Below are 24,164 nucleotides of genomic sequence, written 5' to 3' on the forward strand. Positions count from 1 at the left end.
TATTAAGTTTTCTCTCTTCTTCGCATTTCCAAATATTGCTATGATACATCTACTATATACATCTACTATATACATCTTACTATATGTTTTTCAAAGTGAGAAGTTTGTATATACTTAAATTTACTTTCACAAAACATGCATTGCGATTTAAAATTTGACCGTTCTACATAATATTCCCACAGATTCTTTTTAGTTATGGTAGTTAATGACATAGACATTGTGTCCGTTTGTAGTGATGAAACGCGTTCTGACGAACCGACTGTGTCATGTGTTTTTCTCGTATTTTTTAATTTGTTCAAATGTTTCTTTTTTATATAAACATCCAAATAATTTTGAATACAAAGAGTTAACTGTTTGTGACAAATGTTACACTCTACCTCAAAATTACTTGTTTGTGTCCAATATTTCCATGGCCAATTTTGAAGTATATGACTTTTCCGTTGTTCTTCAGAATGCAACCTTAAGTGATTTCCTACAGATTCAGATGTAGACAAAACATTTCCACCGCAGATAATACATTGTGAATATAATTCGTTTAAGTAATTACAACCGTTGTCAAGGAAGACGTTTCTTATAAATAAGATATTGAAGTTAGATAAAATACGTATAGGACCTTATTTGTAGAGCTTTTTATGAGATTCATTTTTTTTTTGACAACTTTTTCCGTACTATAAATACTTTCTGAAATAATTAACAAACTGTTTCACCTTTGAGAGTGACTAGAGGGGTTGGAGGGGGCATTTGCGTGTAAAAAATCCATCTAGGAATATTATTTACTAGATAAAATAAATATTTAGGCTGAATATGAGCCAAATCAGAGGTAATAGCTTTTCGGAAGTCCACTTAGTTACTGCTATTGTTCCTTTCTTTCAGTGTGATAAAGTGAAAAATTATGACAAAAGTAAAATTGATCAAATATTACTAACAGTGTTTAGAAAGATAATAGTATTGTATTGTATTGTATTGTATATATATGAAAAATTTTACAGAGTATTATGATATTAAATATTTGAAAATGTCTGTTTGAATAATAAATTAAAAATAGAAATTATAACTGAAAATGTTAGTGATCCGAAAAACGGAGTCTTCGGTGCAATGCGTCATGAGACGATAGTAAACACTTGACAGTCTCATTATACATTGCGCGTCCCTGCCTGCCCGTTGTACCAAACTCGTAAGTTGCTATCTATTTTCAATTATAACTCGAAAACTAAGCTTCGGACAAAATTTTGTAAAAGGAAAAATCGTCTCAGAATTCGCTCAAGAATATGGCATTGCAAGGACATCAGGTTATTTTGAATCACCCTATATATTTACATTTGTAATGTGTAAATGCCTGTAAAAAGTTAAAAGTTTATTGGTGCGTTTCTTATTTATAATATTCTTTTCTTTCTCGTTAATAAGAGTTTTGTAATAAAAAACAAAGTAACATGAAAAAAAATGTTAAAATAATAAAAAATAACTATTTGAAAAAAATTATATTCAATTATTATATTAAATTAAAAACATCTAGATTGAAACGCAATAAGCTGATAACCTAATTAATTGTCAACTTATTAATCTGTAACGTTATTTTATATTGAATTCTAATGAGTAATTTTGAATTTTTTAATAAATAATGTTACTTTTTACGTATTTATCTTTATGAAAGATTATATTATATTACGAACACAATTGATTGTAACTTTACCACATTAATCGACAAATGTTTATTTAACTTTTGTGTTAGTACAAATGCGTTTTGCTTGACATGTAAAGTAAGCAAATTTATTCGAAAAATGCAACATTACTTATTACAAAACCCAATATTATTCCTATATCAGATTTGCACGTAATATTTTAAAACACAAATATACAAATTATAATGTAACTTTTTCTTTGAAAAAGATTGCTGTGTTGCATTAGACAATTTCATATCATATTATACTTCAGAGATTGAGATTATAAATTATAAAAAAGATTCGATTGATTAAATAATCTGCGTCTTATTGTTAGCCTACTTTGACTTGAAAATTCGAATTTTTATCAATTTGCAATCTTCAGTTTCGAAAGGATTGTCTGGCTAGAAAAATAAAAAAAAAGAAAATCTTGAATGGGACACTTCCAAAAAAAATAAGGATTACGAAAATTTTGATTTTTGTGTAATCTAACTTTTTAGTAATTGCGTTAGTGTACGTATTATATTGAAGTAAATATTAATTTACGTTGTTATCATACATAAGAGAACGAAATAGCGCGATTATCTCTGTTTGTCAAGCAGTCATATAATCAGAAAGAGTTTCTCGCAAGTTGCACGTTAAGCGCATATGTAGTTTAACAATGTTCATACATTAATTTGAAATTTCTAACCCATTGCTAATATTAAAATTTAAATGCAGCATATGTTAATTCATACTTATTATACAAGATGTCCAGATATCACTATTAAAAAGAAGAATAGAAAATTTATATAAAAAATAATGATACACGGAGATAATTTTATATCAGAAATTACTATGTACGGTAGTAGCCGCGGATTATAAAAGAATTATAAAAAATGTTTACTATACTTGAAACATAGTAAAAATTTTTGGTCCGCGGTTAATGTCGTACATATTAATTTTAAATACAAAATTTTCTCCGTGTAGTGATATCTATGTTTTCTTCAATAAAAGTCATAATTGCATCGCGATATTTAACTTGTTTTTTATTGTACCTTAATGTGAATTAAAAATTATTTGACCTTGTCAATCTTATTGTTCATATTTCTACATTGTGTTCAGTGTGTTTAACTCTTAAATAAGCTTAATTAGAAATGAATGATAAAAGAACATGTTATAATTTTTGTATTTTGCTCATTTTCTCAGCAAACAATTCAATAAAGTTTTAATTATTAAACATATTTAATATTATTTTCGGTTATAACGATTAAATCAAAGGGGATATTAAATCGGAAGATTTAGAAAAATGCAGAACACATTAATAAAAAAAATATTACAATAAATAATACTTGGAAATCTTTTTTAAAATCTTTTTTTAAATTATTTTTTTAAATAAATAAATCAAATTATATTTGTTTTAAAATGCCAATTTATTAATAAGTAATTAATTTCTATCATAATTAGTCTTTAAAACGTCTCAAAGACATGCATATTATATGGTTATATTATTTATCTCAATTTTCAAACAAATACAACTGGAAAAAATAAAAATTGACATATTTTACTGACCATTAATGTACTATTTTTCGGCGATCTCTACAGAAGTTATTATAATACATTTAAAAATAGAATATGAAAATTGCATTATCAACAAATTCTATTAAAAAATGATATAAAAATAAAATATTTATAAATGCTCTTAAAAAAATTGTCGATAGTTTTATGATTACAAAAAAGTCGATAATTAATTCATAAAATCGTCTTACTTTATAAACTTATAAGCATAATTTATAAATTGAACTCATAATACATAAACAAAATTTATTAGCGCATTTAATAAATTTTGAGAATGTGGTTATGTATTATCTATGTGACACATTGATTTATAAAAATATTTACAACTTATAAACGTAAAACGTATTATACGTCAGGAATAATTGTACGTAAAAAGACATGCCACTTTTCTCGTGTAGGTACTCCAAATCATTTGAATCGTCAAAATTAAAATTGTCGTTAACGTTGGTTGTGATGCTACTTGAACGTCGTTATCATCATTCAGTTGTCACACTCTGGATAGACCTATGTAAACATTTTATTGTTTTTAAAAACAAATTGTTTAGTTATTGCTCATCTCATTATACATTTATTAAATTAAATGCGATTAGAAGAAATAAAAAATTAATATCTAAAGATATTAATAATAATATCAATAAAAAATAGTGTTACCAGTATTCTTCAGTTAGGTTGGCTTCTTGATGGTTCAGCTTCGTCATGCGTTCTCTGTGTAGTTGTCAGGCTGTTTGCATGTGTAATTACAGTGTGACGATCAAAATTCCATAACAGAATGTTAAGTGATATTCTACTTTCGGGACAACTATTACATTGCACCTCAAAATCAGTAATTTGTGTACAGTATTTCCATTCCCAGCTCTTTTGTATTGATGGGTGAAGAAAGTCCTCGGAAAGATGCTCGTGCAAATGCATTGTTAATAATTTACGATTAAAATCAATATCATTATTACAGCGACATTTTAAGGAATATGAAGTCAAATACGAAAAATACTTCCATGGAAACTTGTGTCCGAGTGTTTTTTCGAAATTGTATATGTCTGTATGCTTTTCTTTTACGTGTTTATTAAAGTTTGCTATATCGATATAACAAGATTCAAAGCCGCAAGTTCTTTCGCCGCAAGCAACTTGGCACGTTGCTTTAAAATCTTTTAATGAGTAATCATCGTGCCTCAGTTTATCCGTGGCTTTTTTAGAAATAATTGATTGCAATTCTTCCGGATGACGTTCCATTGTATGACTAGACACTTCAGGACTAAATTCAATAGTTATCTCTTTGCAACAAATAGTACACTTGACCTCATTAGTGACATCACTTTGTTTACAATATTTCATTGTCCAAAACTCATATATGATATTACATTCTTCTACAGAATGCTTATGTGAGATATGTGTTTGTATAAATTCAGAATCAGTCAGAAATTCACCACATATGAGACATTCTGAGTGTAATATTTTTTTATCGAAAATATATTCATACGAATACTTAAAATATATCCATGGTTCTTGATTTTGATATGCCCTTTCCCATTCAAATATGGCTTTATGTTTTTTCTTCATGTGAATAAGCAATTCACCAAAACAATAATTACATTCATAGACGCAGTTTTCCCATTTGCATTTTGCTTGAAAAGAAGGCAGTTTATTATAATGTACCCACATGTTTTCATTAACTTCTTTAATTTTTAAACTTTTAGCGGATTCTGATGAAAGTACTATGTTACTTCTTTCTCGCACATTTCTTAATTCTTCCGAATGTTTACTTTTTATATGGTTCTGTACTTCTCCTCGTAGATGAATATTAAATTCGTTGGAACAATCAATGCATGTTACTTTAAAATTATTTCTCGTACAATATTTCCATATCCAATCGTCAAGTACGTAATTCTTCACTTCGTCAACATGCTTCTGGTGTAAATGAGATTGTAAAGATGTAAAATTAGATTGAAGATTCTCAGGACAGAAAAGACATTGTGAAATAGAAGTATCCTTGTACTTGAAACATATCCATGGCCATTCTTGTCGTCCTTCATCTGTTTCTTCGTATTTTATTATATATGAATGCTTATCTTTTATATGTCTACGGAAATTTGAAATTTGGTAGTAAACATATTTGTAACTACAAAACCTGCATTTTGCTTTGTAATCCGAAACTTTTTCGTAATATTGCCACACGTTGTCTTTTGTTATAATAATTTCTGCCATTGTGTCCGTTTCTCCTCACAGGACACAGATAACTGAATATGGTACAAGTGGACGAAGAAATACGTATAGTTTTACATTTGAATGTAAATATTGGTACGGCAGTCAAAACTATGAAGTCCAAATCATGAAAAGGCGCTGTAATCCCATGCCCAGTTGGTATAGCAGTTACTATTTCGCGAAAAAGACGTTACAATGTATCATTTACACGAATGGTTTTTAAGAAATAATGCAGAACTAATTATTTACATCTCAAATAAAACTGTTTTCTGATAATATTTATATCAAAGAAATACGCATATTGTAATGTATATATGCGTGTAAAAAGTTAAAAGCTTATTGGTACGTGTCTTATTGTATTATCTCTGAATGGGTGGTCGCCCCCTATGCTCCCACTTCTCATTTTCACGGTGCGACCTGGATTTGACCAAGAGAAATAAGCGATTATTATAATAATGAGATCATGATAATTTATTACAAATTATAATAATTTATGTCTATATATAAATGTACATCTAACAAGATGTACTTTGCCATCTATACAGCTATGAAATAATACTATAAGTGAGAAGCAGAGCAACATTATTAAAAAAGAAATGTTTTATTACCCTCAATTACGATTGTTAGAATATATTCATGTACGTAGGTATATTTGCGTGGGCGCATAAATTATCTTCCATCTATTTCAATTATTTTTCTACATAAAGAACAAAGATAAAGAAAAAAATCGAATTAAAAAGAAAATTATGAACAATATGTAAAATTATGAACAAGAAAACGCTTTTCCGATATGAATAAATTATTTCTGTAGTATGGCTTCTTACAGCAATTTTTGTGAAATTACATTTTCAACATTTTCAAAGTAATGTTCCAATGCGTAATATCGTTACTCCAAATTGTAGATAAATAAGATAGAAGCGATAATTTTTACAAAAAAAATTAATTTTTACGCTTTAAAGTATATAAAATATGCGAGTTTTGAAAAACATTGTTGATAGAACGATTGTATTGAAAATTTACCCTGATATGTTTTCGATTAATGGTATAATTAGAGTACATACGTTGTCGAAAGAAATTAGGCAAATATTCAATTATCGCCCGTTTTATTTCAACGGATGATCCGTTCGCTGAGACCAATATACTTTCGTAGTTTTTTATTGTTAAACGAAAATAGCGAGTTGCACCCAGATGAGTATCTTGACTATTTCAACCACCAAATATACTACAATGTATTGATTATATTAATATTCCACTTTATAATTTTTTTCTTTGATTGATTATTCAGTTGAAATGCGATTACGTATCGGTTAAAGTTAAATATTAACAACGAATGACAAACATTACCTTACTCTTTCAATGTCTAAAATAAGAGTGATTTACATTGCATTTGCGATTATCTCTCCGTTCGCTAATATGATATATTACTCATAATATTATTGACAGATTGCAGAAAATTACATTTGCGTTTTTGCACGAATTTGCAATTCTTTATCTTGAATTAAATTATTTCCAGTTTAATCAACGACATTGTAGTATGCTTTTATATTCCTTTAAAATTTATACTTCAGAAATATTTTACGTCAATAATTAACGTATTTTTTCTCTTACACATTTCAATTATATAACTAATAACTGCAATAGAGTTACGTATTCAGTTTGTAAAAAATCATTTTTTTCTTTATTTTTAATCGATAATCGATATCCTTTGAATTGCCATTGTGTAATTCGCAACTTATTCGGGTAACTAATTCCTAATGGAGTCTCGTCTTCTTGAAATTACCTCGGTGTCGGAGGTGGAAGTGATGGTCATACAGCACTTCCAGTGTAAAAGCTCGCCTTGCCGGCCAGTCCAGACGCTCGCTTCTTCTTTTCGCATTCCATCGTGCTGAAGGCGTTCTGAGCAATCTGCGACTTGCGCTTCGGATTCTGCATAGTCATGCTGCGCTGACTGGAATTGGAACTGGAGCTGGTACCCGGTTCCGACACTCGAAAGATGCCCGAGTGTATTGTTCCGAAGTTCTGATATATATACTGCGACTGAATAGCCGACACTGACGTGTTCTGGTTCTTCAGCGTAATCGGAACGTTCTGGCCAGCTAGAGTATCGAATCTGGTGTCGTAACCGAACGGCGTGTCCAGCAAAGATTCACTCTTGTCGACGTAACTACTGAGTCTAGAGTCCAGAAGACCCTCGTTGTCGGCAAAACCGCTCAATCGGGAATCTACGACGTTCTGGTCGGCGCTTCTCGTGGAAAATTCGGCATACCGTTGCTTCTGGACGGGTTCCTTGTTATCCGTGAAACTGATTATATTCTGTCGGGAATCGGACAGAATCCGGAAATCGATAAAGCCTTCCTTATCGGTGAATCCGCTCAGGCGGGAATCTATGTCGCTACCCTCGGATTTCTCGAAGTTGTATCGCGGGTCGTTGTTTTTGTTATCGGGATAAGCTGGCAAGACGTGAGATAGGTCTGTCTTATCGACGTAATTGATGGCCTGTGGATTCGATGCGCAGATATCAGGTGCCGACTTGCAGAGCAACAAAGTTCCTTCTTCGGCCACTTTTTGAGGCGCTAGGACACAGAAGTGCGGACTTACTTTCCTCCAGGCATGAGAAAGGCGCGCTTACATATTACAGGGTGTCCCGCAGCACTTCAAAATTTTTTTAGATTATTCGGATTTCTTTTTGTTCTCAAGATCTTGACATACTCAGACCGTAGGATCTCTACGAACGTCCGAGATCCCTTGATCTTTACAATTACGCAAACATTACGATATGTCGTCTCCATCACACGCGGGACACCCTCTCTAGCGATAAGTTCACCCACGTTTCGTTGGCTGACTGAAAGGTCGAGCCTGTGATGGTCCCGGCGATTTCTGATGCGCCCTCACGAGGTGAGCCCTCTCTTTTCCTTCAGCTTCCTCTCAGCGCCTAGAACCATGACCCTCACCTGTAAAAACAAAAGGTATGAATATCCCCGAGTGGATTTGTCGCTAAAACGAGTGGAATAATTCATGGCGAAAGTTTTGATCGACAATTTTACCATTTTCTCGACCGTAGAGAATCGCGCCATGTAGCCGGACATCGTTAAAACAGCTGCCACTTCCGCGAGCATAAGCGCTAACCCGGAAAGTTGAAGGCACCAGCCGTAATGATATTGCGGTGGACCGTTATCGTCTATCTGCATGCCGGCGATTGATTGCAAACTGTATTTTCCCGGTAATTCCAATGATGCGTCCGACAATGCCGAAGCAAGTAATATCAAAATCCGCCGCCTAACAAAAGTCCTGAAACATATATACAATTATTATACATCAATCGGCATTGTGAGTTCGTCGAAAAAAATAATAACAAAATATAATAAAAATAATAACAAAATAATAACAAAAAATAATAAAAATAATACAAAATTAAATCTTTTTTTTAATTATAATTGTGAATTAATTCAGCTCTTTGTATTTTATAAATTAAATTTACAAGTTATCTCGCATTTTCAAACAATGCATTAAACTGATAAATTCATATATTTTCAAAGTTTTATTCATGAATAGATATAACAAGAAAATTTTTTCTAAAAAAAGCAATATAATTGTATGTAATAAAATTAAATTAATTAAATTAATTAATTAAATTAATTTTTTAAACACTTTTTTATTAGATTTTTTTATCCCTTTATCATGTTAAACGAACTCGAACACAGTAGCTTGTAATAATCTAGTTTTTCCAATATTTTGAAGTATATTTATAATAATAGTTGCCAAATTACATGTTCGGAATAAAATTCACGTCCTGGAATCGTTGGTTTTTTTTGCTTTTTTTACTTAGATTTACTTAATCAATGAAATTTTTATTTTTCAGAACATTCAGTACATTTTCAGAACTTTCATCAAATTTTATAGAGCATTCTAAAATTGTGAAAAAGACTTTAAAAGTTAAATAAGTATAAATAGAAAAATATTTCTAAAGTTAATAAATTTAAGATTAATTAACAAAAAAGGATGTTTTCAAAATTTATAATTTGTTCATAATAAAATCTATTTTTCTACATTTTTTAATAAGAAAAAAGATATGATTGACATTCAAAAATTGGAGTATTTTACTAACAATAAGATTTGAAAAATGCGATTTTATTTGAAGAATGAAACACTTTACTCTGTTCCCTCTTTTTTTTCATGTGAATATTAAAACTCGAGTGTATACTTTAAAGAACTACAAAAATATGACAGTTAATCACATTTTTAGCACGGCAAAATGAACCAGATACAAAAACTTGCGCTTGAGAGAAAGAGCGACGGTTCTAGGGCATATTGTATCCATGCAAATGCAATTTTGAGCTGTGCAGTGGTAATTAGGCAACCGCAATTAATCACGTGCGCATCAAATATTTACACAAGCAGGAAACCGCGCTTTATATACAAACATACTGCAATTTATCATGTTCTGCTCTCACGCTGGATTACGTTGGTCAGATAAACTTTTTCAACGAGCGAGAAACATGAAAACATTTCGTGTAGAAAATGTTTAAATACATTTGGGTGCGTTATATTGTTGAAAAATTGAAACTTACTATTAACTTGTCGCAATATGTATTATTGTGAAAATCTAAATTATTCATAATTTTGAAACTTTCTTTAAATAAATGTAATTACAACCGTTGCCAAGAAAGACGTTTCTTAAAAATAAGATATTGAAGTTAGATAAAATACGTATAGGACCTTATTTGTAGAGCTTTTTATGAGCTTCATTTTTTGTTTGACAACTTTTTCGTACTATAAATACTTTCTGAAATAATTAACAAAAACAGTTTCACCTTTGAGAGTGACTAGAAAGCGGAGGGGGCATTTGCGTGTAAAAAATCCATCTAGGAATATTATTTACTAGATAAAATAAATATTTAGGCTGAATATGAGCCAAATCAGAGGTAATAGCTTTTCGGAAGTTCACTTAGTTACTGCTATTGTTCCTTTCTTTCAGCGTGATAAAGTGAAAAATCATGACAAAAGTAAAATTGATCAAATATTACTAACAGTGTTTAGAAAGATAATAGTATTGTATTGTATTGTATTGTATTGTATATATATGAAAAATTTTACAGAGTTTTATGATATTAAATATTTGAAAATGTCTGTTTGAATAATAAATTAAAAATAAAAATTATAACTGAAAATGTTAGTAATCCGAAAAACATGAAAATATTATAATATTATATTTCTAATTAGTTATGATATCTATCCTTAATTATAGTAATCCCTCATATAATACGTTCCGTATATATGAGTTATATATACATATATCGTACACCAGCAAGAAAAGTGACATAAGTCAAAATTTTTTAAATTTTATTTGATGTGCAGATTGTGATCTAAATATATCAGCCTTCAATCGGGAAAAATGATAGATGTTAAATTCAAACACTTTTCGCCTGATTCTGCTATGTTTACCTAATAAGTACTGCTGTAAATCATTAATTTTAAAATTATTGTTTAACCTAGTACAGACATCTGAAATTATTTTCCGTAAAATGAAGCAGGCTTCAAATAATTAATAATTTGCGACAGAAAGCAATTTATAACGTTATTAATAAGAAACGTTATTAAAAAATGTAAAGAGGATTAGAAATACTTAATTAGAAATACTTTGTTTCTTGTCACTTACTTACGTATATTAAAATTGTCAATTAGAATGCTGCGTAAAAATGTACAATTTTGTAAGAATAATACAATTAACGTCACTTTATAAGAAAATCTGAATGCAAAAGGTATATAAATCAAACTGTGATCCTATTTGCCCGAGAAGTCTCCGAATACTGAGAAGCACATTCGTAACTGATATAATATATATGTTATGTCTCGCAAACAGTTGCTAACAGGTCACCCAACAGGAAAACATTTTACTAGTCGATAGAAGAACGCAGAAATTTAGATACATAATCATAATTAAATTAAATTTAAGCGCGTACATGTTCTCGCTTGGGTGGGGCTCGGGAGTCGAGAGCCCGGTAGGAAACATTGCATCATTGAGTATACTTTAAACTAAAATATATTGTTAGTATTTTAAAAAAACCACACTTATCCAAACTTGTTTTTCACTGGTATACATATATTTCATTAAAAAACACAAACACCACGTAATTATAAAACTTTTCGGATGTAAGACTGATGACAGAGAACGAGATGTAAGTCGTAGTCGTGGATGTATGGGTAAGACAGAGAAAAACGTAAGTCGTGAAACGTATCCACACAATAACTTTTCACGACTTACGTTTTTCTCTGCCTTACCATACGTCCACGATTATGACTTACATCTCGTTTTCTGCCATCAGCCTAACTAATATTCCGTAATAGATTCCACGACGCGACGTTAGTTGAGACTGCTTCAACTGCATTTGTTACACTGCTACTGCGTCTTCGCTACTGCGCGAACATCCACGCATCGGGTTATAAAACCACAGCATGTCTGAAATTTTAGACAGATGTTGCTTTCAAATATGTTGTCTAATTTTTTGGACACGAATTCTAAATTTTTCGGACAGACGCGCCACTATTCTGAACTTTCAGAGAAACTACTCTGATAATTAAGACAGATTATCTGAAATTACTTTCAGGCACCCAGATCTGAAAATTCAGACAAAAATGTGTCTGAATTTTTAGGCAATTTTTTACAGTGTATTCAAATAATTTTCTAATGAAAGTACGATATTTAATTATTACCTATACATAATTTGTTTTTGCCCCATAATTTGTTTTTTACCACTCAATCTGCTTAGTCCGTCGAATTTCTCTTTCTTTTAGATGATCTCGAATTTGTCGATTTCTTGAATTGCTTTAGATGTCGCAGGACTGCTACGGATTGTTTAAGACTGCTTCGAGCTACTTAAAACAGTGTAAGATTGTGCCCCGTTCATGAAATGCGTTTTTACAACATTAAATAAGCAATATTCTTTATCCAAAAATAGAACCAATTAAACGACGATAATTTCAAGAATGTTTTTTATCATCGAATCAGTAGAAGAAATCATATTTGGCTACTCGTTTTAAATTAAGCGTTTTGGAAAAACAGCGATTTTTTCTAGGTGAAACCTAGATGTACTTTCATTATCAAGAAATACATATTAACTAAAAAAGTTGTGAGTTCGATATATCGGCGATTTCCAATAGTGAAAAATCGCGCACCATATAATATGATAGAAACAACTTTTAATTTATGTATGACAGTTCTGTTTTTAGATTGTCCATGCAATCAAATAAAGGTAAATATTTATATTACTTTTCATCCTACAACTTCTGATATTTCTGATAAAGATAATTCTGAAGAGATATTATCAGAAACAAAATTGTTATTACATTTTCCAAATTCTTCTTTTGAAATTGTGGATGGGATAACATTAGAACCTTATCAACCATACCAAAAATAACGCCTTTTTTGTGTGTTAGAGAGTGGTGTGAATGGAAATTTAAATATTTCCCCGAGTATGTAGGTTTGTGTAAAATGTCAAAAATAATCTTCAAGTTGTCATTAATAATTTAAACATTGAGAAAATTTATTCGATTTTCATTACTAACTTCCAGTGTGAATTGCAATCTTGGATGTATGGAATTAAAGATGAACAAAGTTTTATTTAGAAGGTCGTTAGGAACTGCAATAAGGATGTCGTCGACATATCTATAATAAAAGGACGGTGTGCATGGTAAACGTTCTATGGCTAACCACTCTAAGTCTTGCAGAATAATGTCCGCTATAATAAAGGATACGTTGGGAATTATTAATAATTATAAAACTATAAATATTTTGATATTTCTTTTAAATACGCTAAGTATTTGTAACATTTTAAAAGTATAATGTTACACATATAATGCAAAATGCCACGTGACTGACACAAAAATAAAAAATTCCTACAATATTCTATCTTCATATAATAAAATGACACACTTTCTTATGATAAATTTATTTGTACATTATGATAAATTTTTCATGTATTACATAAACATTTCTAGAACAAATTTTAACATTTTTTAATTGATCTATTTCACCGATAATTAATATAATACATTTCGGAGACTTTTTCAGAAATTATAGTATATTAAATCGTTTTATATAAAGCAAAAAAAATAACAAAAATATATAAAAAAATTTAAGCATGTGTGAAAATAAAGAAAAAAGAATATAAAAATTAAATATTGAATAATAAATTATATATTGAAAAAATTTATTGTATAAATTGTCGGAAATTTTCTCTTTACAGAGAAATCAATGTGATTATTTCATTAAATTGTTTCAGTAATTAAAATTAAGAATATAATTTATAAATTAAGAACATACATACATAATGAAATTATAGTTATAATATAACAATTATAGTTATAATTTACAAAAATGTTGTTTTTCATAAAATCTAGATTTATAATCATATTCATAACTTAATAAACATCATTTTTATAAACATTCATTTTATAAACATTAAACAAATAATTATACGATAGGGCTATATATGTCACTATTCTTGCATATATCATGTAGTAAAATAAAATCGTCAAAATCAAGATTACCGTTATTGCTGGTTATAATACTACTTGGATGCCTTTATCATCGTTACCATTGTCAAGTTTCGAAAGAGAACAAATCTATATAGACAATTGTAAAATACATAAAATACATAAAAATGGAAAATTAATTGTCTGGTTTTGGTGTGATTATTATATCATACATTTTTAATAAATTAAACACAATTTGAAATAAATAAAGAATTAACTATACCTATTAATAACAATAAAATTTACTGCCATTCTTTTATTCAGCTTAGTTGATTTGCCAAATAATGTTCATCTTCAACATGGTCATTGAAATAACTTCTGACAGCAACAGATATGCTTTTGTGATAAATATTACACTCTACTTCGGAATCATAATTATTTTTTGGCATGTACGTACTTCCACATAAGCAATCCTGAAAAATATGTTTTTTTTTTAATACGAACGTAAGTGATCTTTTAAACTTCCAGATAAAAAAAACCTTTCTGTCATAAATAATGCATTTCACGCTAATGAGTTGAAATATTTAAAATATATTCTTTATGATCCATGTAAACTTACCGAAGTTTAAAAAGACTGATTTTTCATCAAAATTAAAAATGTTTTAGTAACATACACACTGTTCCGTTTCAAGTGTTGAAATGGGTTCTGATGAATCAACTGTCTCGTCTGTTCTTGCGTATTTTTCAGATGTATGTTCCATTTTTATATGATATTCCAGATGACTTGAAAGAGAAAGAGATAATTTGTTTTTACAAATATTACACTCTACTTCAAAATCTCTTCTATGTGTCCAATATTTCTATAGCCAATCTTAAAGTATATAATTCTGCCGTTGTTCTTCAGAATGCAAACTTAAGTGATTCACTACAGATTCAGATGTAGTCAAAACATTTGCATCGCAGATAATACATTGTGAATATAGTTCGTTTGAATATTTGAAATATATCCATAGCCAATTTAGTTTTCTCTCTTCTTCGTATTTCCAAATATTGTTATGACATTTTGCTACGTGTATCTTAAACTCACAATCAGTAGAATTTATATAACTATATATATTTTTGCAAAACACGCACGGTGCTTTAAAATCCGGCAGTTCTATATAATATTTCCACAAATTCTCTTTAGTTACAATAGTTAATGACATAGACGTTGTGTCCGTTTAAAGTGATGAAACGCTTTCTGACAAACCAACTGTGTCATGTGTTTCTTTAGTTTTCTTCAATTTGTCGGAATGTTTATTTTTTATATGATAATCCAGATTACTTAAAAAAGAAAGAGATACTTTCTTGATACAAATATTACACTCTACCTCAAAATCACTTTTTTGTGTCAAATATTTTTGTGACCAATCTTAAAATCTATGATTCTGTCGTTGTTCTTCAGAATGCAATTTTAAATGATTTTCGACAGATTTAAATGTAGACAAAACATTTGTATTGCAAATAGTACATTGCGATTGTAATTCGGTTGAATACTTGAAATATATCCATTGTTTATTAAGTTTTCTCTCTTTCTCGCATTTCCAAATATTGTTATGACATCTTAGTATATGTTTTTTGAAGTGAGAAGTCTGTATATACTTAAATTTACTTTCACAAAACATGCATTGCGCTTTAAAATTTAACCGTTCTACATAATATTCCCACAGATTCTTTTTAGTTATGGTAGTTAATGACATAGACATTGAGTCCGTTTGTAGTAATGAAACGCGTTTTGACGAACCGACTGTGTCATGTGTTTTTCTCGTATTTTTTAATTTGTTCGAATGTTTCTTTTTTATATGAACATCCAAATAATTTTGAATACAAAGAGTTAACTTTTTGTGACAAATGTTACACTCTACCTCAAAATTACTTGTTTGTGTCCAATATTTCCATGGCCAATTTTGAAGTATATGACTTTTCCGTTGTTCTTCAGAATGCAATCTTAAGTGATTTCCTACAGATTCAGATGTAGACAAAACATTTCCACCGCAGATAATACATTGTGAATATAATTCGTTTATGTAATTAACATAAATTTATTTCGTCTCGTCTTCGTGATGTCTTCAAGAGAACTGTCCCTAGTTACACCTCTTATTATTAACAAGACAAAAAACTATCTTCACGCTTGCTTCTATTGGAGCGATTCGTCTCTGTTTCCAATATTGATTTATTAAATGTAATTACAACCGTTGTCAAGGAAGACGTTTCTTATAAATAAGATATTGAAGTTAGATAAAATACGTATAGGACCTTATTTGTAGAGCTTTTTATGAGGTTTATTTTTTTTTTTGACAACTTTTTCCGTACTATAAATACTTTCTGAAATAATTAACAAACTGTTTTACTTTTGAGAGTGACTAGGGGGCGGAGGGGGCATTTGCGTGTAAAAAATCTATCTAGGAATATTATTTACTAGATAAAATAAATATTTAGGCTGAATATGAGCCAAATCAGAGGTAATAGCTTTTCGGAAGTCCACTTAGTTACTGCTATTGTTCCTTTTTTTCAGTGTGATAAAATGAAAAATCATGACAAAAGTAAAATTGATCAAATATTACTAACAGTGTTTAGAAAAATAATAGTATTGTATTGTATTGTATTGTATATATATAAAAAATTTTACAGAGTATTATGATATTAAATATTTGAAAATGTCTGTTTGAATAATAAATTAAAAATAGAAATTATAACTGAAAATGTTAGTAATCCGAAAAACGGAGTCTTCGGTGCAATGCGTCATGAGACGATAGTAAACACTTGACAGTCTCATTATACATTGCGCGTCCCTGCCTGCCCGTTGTACCAAACTCGTAAGTTGCTATCTATTTTCAATTATAACTCGAAAACTAAGCTTTGGACAAAATTTTGTAAAAGGAAAAATCGTCTCAGAATTCGCTCAAGAATATGGCATTGCAAGGACATCAGGTTATTTTGAATCACTCTATATATCTACATTCGTAATGTGTAAATGCCTGTAAAAAGTTAAAAGTTTATTGGTGCGTTTCTTATTTATAATATTTTTTTCTTTCTCGTTAATAAGAGTTTTGTAATAAAAAACAAAGTAACATGAAAAAAAATGTTAAAATAATAAAAAATAACTATTTGAAAAAAATTATATTCAATTATTATATTAAATTAAAAACATCTAGATTGAAACGCAATAAGCTGATAACCTAATTAATTGTCAACTTATTAATCTGTAATGTTATATTATATTGAATTCTAATGAGTAATTTTGAATTTTTTAATAAATAATGTTACTTTTTACGTATTTATCTTTATGAAAGATTATATTATATTACGAACACAATTGATTGTAACTTTACCACATTAATCGACAAATGTTTATTTAACTTTTGTGTTAGTACAAATGCGTTTTGCTTGACATGTAAAGTAAGCAAATTTATTCGAAAAATGCAACATTACTTATTACAAAACCCAATATTATTCCTATATCAGATTTGCACGTAATATTTTAAAACACAAATATACAAATTATAATGTAACTTTTTCTTTGAAAAAGATTGCTGTGTTGCATTAGACAATTTCATATCATATTATACTTCAGAGATTGAGATTATAAATTATAAAAAAGATTCGATTGATTAAATAATCTGCGTCTTATTGTTAGCCTACTTTGACTTGAAAATTCGAATTTTTATCAATTTGCAATCTTCAGTTTCGAAAGGATTGTCTGGCTAGAAAAATAAAAAAAAAGAAAATCTTGAATGGGACACTTCCAAAAAAAATAAGGATTACGAAAATTTTGATTTTTGTGTAATCTAACTTTTTAGCAATTGCGTTAGTGTACGTATTATATTGAAGTAAATATTAATTTACGTTGTTATCATACATAAGAGAACGAAATAGCGCGATTATCTCTGTTTGTCAAGCAGTCATATAATCAGAAAGAGTTTCTCGCAAGTTGCACGTTAAGCGCATATGTAGTTTAACAATGTTCATACATTAATTTGAAATTTCTAACCCATTGCTAATATTAAAATTTAAATGCAGCATATGCTAATTCATACTTATTATACAAGATGTCCAGATATTACTATCAAAAAAAAAAAAAAATAGAAAATTTATCTAAGAAATAATGATAGTAATATCTTTATGTTTTCTTTAATAAAAGTTTAATTGCAACGCGATATATAACTTGTTTCTTATTGTACTGTATTGTGAATTAAAAATTATTCGGCCTCATTAACCTTATTGTTAATAATTCTACATTATGCTCAGTGTGTTTAACTCTTAAATAAGCTTAATTAGAAATAAATGATAAAAAGAACATGTTATTATAATTTTTGAATTTTGCTCATTTCCTTAACAACAATTGAATAAGCTTTTAATTATCGAATATATTTAATATTATTTTCGGTTATAACGATTAGATCAGAGACGATATTAGATCAGAAAGTTTAGAAAAATGCATAACAAGTTCATCAAGAAAATATTACAATAAATAATACTGAAAAATCTTTTTTTAAATTAAATAATAAATCATATTATATTTGCTTTAAAATGCCAATTTATTAATAAGGAATTAATTTCTATCATAATTAGTTTTTAAAACGTCTCAAAGACATGCATATTGTATGGTTATATTATTTAACACAATTTTCGAACAAATACAACTGGAAGAAATAAAAATTGACATATTTTACTGACCATTAATGTACTTTTTTTCGGCGATCTCTATAGAAGTTATTATAATACATTTAAGAATAGAATATGAAAATTGCATGATCAACAAATTTTATTAAAAATGATATAGAAATAAAATATTTATAAATGCTTTTTAAAAAATTGTCAATAGTTTTATGATTACAAAGAAGTCGATAATTAATTCATAAAATCGTCTTATTTTATAAACTTATAAGCATTATTTATAAATTAAACTCATAATACATAAACAAAATTTATTAGCGCATTTAATAAATTTCGAGAATGTAGTGATGTATTATCTATGTGACACATTGATTTATAAAAATATTTATAACTTATAAACGTAAAACGTATTATACGTCAGGAATAATTGTGCGTAAAAAGACATGCCACTTTTCTCGTGTAGGTACTCCAAATCATTTGAATCGTCAAAATTAAAATTGTCGTTAACGTTGGTTGTGATGCTACCCGAACGTCGTTATTATCATTCGGTTGTCACACTCTGGATAAACCTATGTAAACATTATATTATTTTTTAAAAACAAATTGTCCAGTTATTGCTCATCTCATTACACATTTATTAAATTAAATGCGATAAGAAAAAATAAAAAATTATTACATAAAGATATTAATAATAATATAAATAAAAGATAGTGTCACCTGTTTTCTTCAGTTTCTTTGGCTTCTTGATGGTCCAGCTGCGTCATGCGTTCTCTGTGTACTTGTCAGGCTATTCGCATGTGTAGTTACAGTGTGACGATCAAAATTCCATAACAGAATGTTAAGTGATATTCTACTTTCGGGACAACTATTACATTGCACCTCAAAATCACTAATTTGTCTACAGTATTTCCATTCCCAGCTCTTTTGTATTGATGGGTGAAGAAAGTACCCCAAAGGATGCTCGTCCAAATGCATTGTTAATAATTTACGATTAAAATCAATATTATTATTACAGCGACATTTTAAGGAATATGAAGTCAAATACGAAAAATGCTTCCATGGAAACGTGTGTCCAAGTGCTTTTTCGTAATTGTATATGTCTTTATGCTTTTCTTTTACGTGTTTATTAAAGTTTGCTATATCGATATAACAAGATTCAAAGCCGCAAGTTCTTTCACCGCAAGCAACTTGGCACGTTGCTTTAAAATCTTTTAATGAGTAATCATCGTGCCTCAGTTTATCCGTGGCTTTTTTAGAAATAATTGGTTGCAATTTTTCCGTATGACATTCCATTGTATGACTAGACACTTCAGGACTAAATTTAATGGTTATCATTTCGCAACAAATAGTACACTTGACCTCATTAGTGACATCACTTTGTTTACAATATTTCATTTCCCACTTATATATAAAATTACGTTTTTGTATAGAATGCTCCTCTAAGATATGTGTTTGTATAAATTCAGAATCAGTCAGAAATTTACCACATGTGAGACATTCTGAGTGTAATATTTTTTTATCGGAAATATATTCATACGAATACTTAAAATATATCCATGGTTCTTGATTTTGATGTGCCCTTTCCAATTCAAATATGGCTTTATGTTTTTTCTTCATGTGAATAAACAATTCATTAAAACAATAATTACATTCATAGACGCAGTATTTGCATTTTGCTCGAGAAAAAGACAGTTTATTATAATATACCCACATGTTTTCATTAACTTCTTTAATTTTTGAATTTATAACGAATTCTGATAAAAGTACTATGTTACTTCTTTCTCGCACATTTCTTAATTCTTCCGAATGTTTACTTTTTATATGGACCTGTAATCCTCCATGTAGATTAATTGTTAATTCGTTGGAACAATCAATGCATCTTACTTTAAAATTATTTCTCGTACAATATTTCCATATCCAATCGTCAAATACGTAATTCTTCACTTCGTTAACATGTTTCTGGTGTAAATGAGATTTTAAAGATGTAAAATTAGATTGAAGATTCTCACCACAGAAAAGACATTGTGAATCAGAAGTATCCTTGTACTTGAAACATATCCATGGCCATTCTTGTCGTCCTTCATCTGTTTCTTCGTATTTTATTATATATGGATGCTTATCTTTTATATGTCCACGGAAATATGAATTGTGGTAGTAAACATATTTGTTACTACAAAACCTGCATTTTGCTTTGTGATCCGAAACTTTTTCGTAATATTGCCACACGTTGTCTCTCGTTATAATAATTTCTGCCATTGTGTCCGTTTCTCCCCACAAGACGCAGATAACTGAATACGGTACAAGAGGACGAAGAAATACGTATAGTTTTACATTTGAATGTAAATATTGGTACGGCAGTCAAAACAATGAAGTCCAAGTCATGAAGAGGCGCTGTAACATCATGTCCAGTTGGTATAACAGTTACTATTTCGCGAAAAAGACGTTACGACGTATCATTTACACGAATAATTTTTAAGAAGTAATGCAGAACTGATTATTTACATCTCAAATAAAACTATTTTCAGATAAAATTTATATCAAAGAAATACGTATATCGTAATGTATATATGCGTGTAAAAAGTTAAAAGCTTATTGGTACGTGTCTTATTGTATTATCTCTAAATGGGTGGTCGCCCCCTCTGCTCCCACTTCTCATTTTCACGGTGCCTGGATTCGACCAAAAAAAATAAGCGATTATTATAATAATGAGATCATGATAATTTATTACAAATTATAATAATTTATGTCTATATAAAAATGTACATCTAACGAGATGTACTTTGCCATCTATACAGCTATGAAATAATACTATAAGTGAGAAGCAGAGCAACATTATTAAAAAAGAAATGTTTTATTACACTCAATTACGATTGTTACAATATATTTATGTACGTAGGTATATTTGCGTGGGCGCATGAATTATTTTCCATCTATATCAGTTATTTTTCTACATAAAGAACAATGATGAAGAAAAAAATCGAATTAAAAAAAAAACTATGAACAATATGTAAAATTATGAACAAAAAAACGCTTTTCCGATATGAACAAATTATTTCTGTAGTATGGCTTCTTACAGCAATTTTTGTAAAATCACATTTTCAACATTTTCAAAGTAATGTTCCAATGCGTAATATCGTTACTTCAAATTGTAGATAAATAAGATAGAAGCAATAATTTTTACAAAAAAAATTAATTTTTACGCTTTAAAGTATATAAAATATGCGAGTTTCGAAAAACATTGTTGAGAGAACGATTGTATTGAAAATTTACCCTGATATGTTTTTGATTAATGGTATAATTAGAGTACATACGTTGTCGAAAGAAATTAGGCAAATATTCAATTATCGCCCGTTTTATTTCAACGGATGATCCGTTCGCTGAGACCAATATACTTTCGTAGTTTCTTATTGTTGAACAAAAATAGCGCGTTGCGCCCAGATGAGTATCTCGACTATTTCAACCACCAAATATATTACAATGTATTGATTATATTAATATTCCACTTTATAACTTTTTTTTTTGATTGATTATTCAGTTGAAATGCGATTACGTATCGGTTAAAGTTAAGTATTAACAACGAATGACAAACATTACTTTACTCTTTCAATGTCTAAAATAAGAGTGATTTACATTGCATTTGCGATTATCTCTCCGTTCGCAAATATGATATATTACTCATAATATTATTAACAGATTACAGAAAATTACATTTGCGTTTTTGCACGAATTCGCAATTCTTTATCTTGAATTAAATTATTTCGAGTTTAATCAACGACATTGTAGTATACTTTTATATTCCTTTAAAATTTATACTTCAGAAATATTTTACGTCAATAATTAACGTATTTTTTCTCTTACACATTTCGATTATATAACTAATAATTGCAATAGAGTTACGTATTCAGTTTGTAAAAAATCATTTTTTTCTCTATTTTTAATCGATAATCGATATCCTTCGAATTGCCATCGTGTAATTCGCAACTTATTCGGGTAACTAATTCTTAATGGAGTCTCGTTTTCTTGAAATTACTTCGGTGTCGGAGGTGGAAGTGATGGTCATACAGCACTTTCAGTGTAAAAGCTCGCCTTGCCGGCCAGTCCAGATGCTCGCTTCTTCTTCTCGCATTTCATCGTGCTGAAGGCGTTCTGAGCGATCTGTGACTTGTGCTTCGGATTCTGCAGAGTCATGCTGCGCTGACTGGAATTGGAACTGGAGCTGGTACCCGGTTCCAACACTCGAAGGATTCCCGAGTGTATTGTTCCGAAGTTCTGATATATATACTGTACGCGCCGCTTAGGAGTTATAACTTTAGTGTACGCGCCGCTTAGGAGTTATAATTTTAGTTTGCATTTTATATTGCGAATGATTATTATGTGTTATGGGTTCTTTATTTGTGGCGTTGTAAGAGTTTAATTAACGCGCCGTGGCGATAGACGTTTGTTTATTATAGTTACAAAAAGTGACCGTACCGAGCGGGAGTGTGTAAGAGATGCTCGCGAGACGAGCACATCTCCAGTGTGTGTCTTTTTATAAAAGCATTTTTAAGAATAAAAGTTTATTTAGGTAATCGGGTGGATTCTTAAGCATAATCCCGACCCAACAAATGGTCCTTCGAGCCGGATGTGTAGAAGACACAACAAAGACAACGTACGCGCCACATCAAGAAAAAGTACATCGTGGCGTGCGTTTAGCAGAGAGAATTGATTGCGTGCATTCAATAGCATGGTTAAAAAACCAGGAAAGTATCAGCGCAATAAGTAACAATTTAATCACGATTAAATCACAAAGGGATTGTATAAGAGCAAATTTACTAATTCAAGAGCAAAAGTACGTAAGTATAGATTTGGTTTTTGCAGTAAGGTTATACAAGGTGATACATCGCATACAAGCACAAAAACGGAGGTAAATATTGCATCTCTAAAACGAACTCGCGCGGGTGTTAAATCGAAACTAACAAGATTCCGACAATTTCTGGATGCATACAATCCGAATGCAGAAAATTTAATAGAATTGAAAACGCGATTAGAACGAGCGGAGGATTTATTAACAGAATTCAATAATTGTCAGGATCAAATTCGCAATTTAGACATTAATAACGGTCTTGATGGGGGAATTAAACGCGGAAAATGAAGTTTTCGAGCCTCTATATTTTCGAGCGATTGCAAAGGCACGAAGCTTGGTGCCGAACAATCCACAAAATAATCCTGCAATTCCGGTACAGCCAAATAATGAGATCGTACATCATAACATAAAAATACCAACAATAGCATTGCCGCACTTTGATAGAAGCTATGAAAAGTGGAGTCATTTTTTCGATTTGTTTAAGGCTTTAGTTGATTCAGATTCATCGTTGTCAGATGTACAAAAGTTTTATTATTTGCAGTTAGTACTCAAGGATAAGGCAGCTCAAGTAATTTATTCACTCGAAGTTACAGGTGAAAATTACAGAATAGCATTGGAGCTCTTGAAGAGTCGATTTGAAAACAAGCGTCTTACTACGAGGCATCCGTGCGCTGTTTGAGTTACCTCAAATCCATAAGGAGTCAGCTGGTGCTCTGCGCACCCTATCAGATGAGCTGTGCAAAAACTTGAGAGCGCTAAAAAATCTGGGAGAACCTGTAGAA

At 29.8% G+C, this 24,164-nt stretch overlaps 3 protein-coding genes and 1 long non-coding RNA gene across 4 annotated transcripts; 1 reads left to right on the forward strand and 3 right to left on the reverse strand.

Annotated features, from left to right (window-relative positions):
• Positions 1-1,808: 1,808 nt before the first annotated feature.
• On the reverse strand, positions 1,809-8,200 carry LOC105677369 (uncharacterized). The gene is made up of 3 exons (XM_067360870.1): positions 8,185-8,200; positions 3,867-8,035; positions 1,809-3,719 (listed from the first exon to the last, which is right to left on the reverse strand). The coding sequence occupies exons 1-2, from the start codon at positions 8,198-8,200 to the stop codon at positions 7,218-7,220; spliced, it is 834 nt and encodes a 277-aa protein (XP_067216971.1). The 3' UTR covers positions 1,809-3,719; positions 3,867-7,217.
• LOC137001469 (uncharacterized) lies at positions 8,030-12,404 on the reverse strand. Its single transcript, XM_067360378.1, has 3 exons — positions 11,372-12,404; positions 8,456-8,699; positions 8,030-8,362 (listed from the first exon to the last, which is right to left on the reverse strand). The coding sequence occupies exons 1-3, from the start codon at positions 11,419-11,421 to the stop codon at positions 8,300-8,302; spliced, it is 357 nt and encodes a 118-aa protein (XP_067216479.1). The 5' UTR covers positions 11,422-12,404; the 3' UTR covers positions 8,030-8,299.
• Positions 12,405-13,315: 911 nt separating this feature from the next.
• LOC105677368 (uncharacterized) lies at positions 13,316-23,112 on the reverse strand. The gene is made up of 6 exons (XR_010891475.1): positions 20,549-23,112; positions 19,257-20,366; positions 15,788-19,108; positions 14,503-14,666; positions 14,167-14,356; positions 13,316-14,033 (listed from the first exon to the last, which is right to left on the reverse strand). It is a non-coding gene; the product is annotated as an uncharacterized lncRNA (long non-coding RNA).
• Positions 23,113-23,644: 532 nt separating this feature from the next.
• On the forward strand, positions 23,645-24,061 carry LOC137001744 (uncharacterized). The gene has a single exon (XM_067360871.1). It carries the CDS (start codon positions 23,645-23,647, stop codon positions 24,059-24,061), a length of 417 nt encoding a protein of 138 aa, XP_067216972.1.
• Positions 24,062-24,164: the final 103 nt, after the last annotated feature.

This window comes from Linepithema humile, chromosome 8 (genome assembly GCF_040581485.1).
Source record: "Linepithema humile isolate Giens D197 chromosome 8, Lhum_UNIL_v1.0, whole genome shotgun sequence".
In the NCBI taxonomy this organism is placed as follows: Eukaryota; Metazoa; Arthropoda; class Insecta; order Hymenoptera; family Formicidae; genus Linepithema; species Linepithema humile.

Coding starts and splice junctions, on each gene's coding strand:
- LOC137001469 (XM_067360378.1), bottom strand. CDS start 11,421: ATGTTTCCTACCGGGCTCTCGACTCCCGAGCCCCACCCAAGCGAGAAC. Junction 8,700..11,371: donor CCCCACCCAAGCGAGAACAT/GTACGCGCTTAA, acceptor TATATGTTTCAG/GACTTTTGTTAGGCGGCGGA. Junction 8,363..8,455: donor TCTCTACGGTCGAGAAAATG/GTAAAATTGTCG, acceptor TTGTTTTTACAG/GTGAGGGTCATGGTTCTAGG.
- LOC137001744 (XM_067360871.1), top strand. CDS start 23,645: ATGGGGGAATTAAACGCGGAAAATGAAGTTTTCGAGCCTCTATATTTT.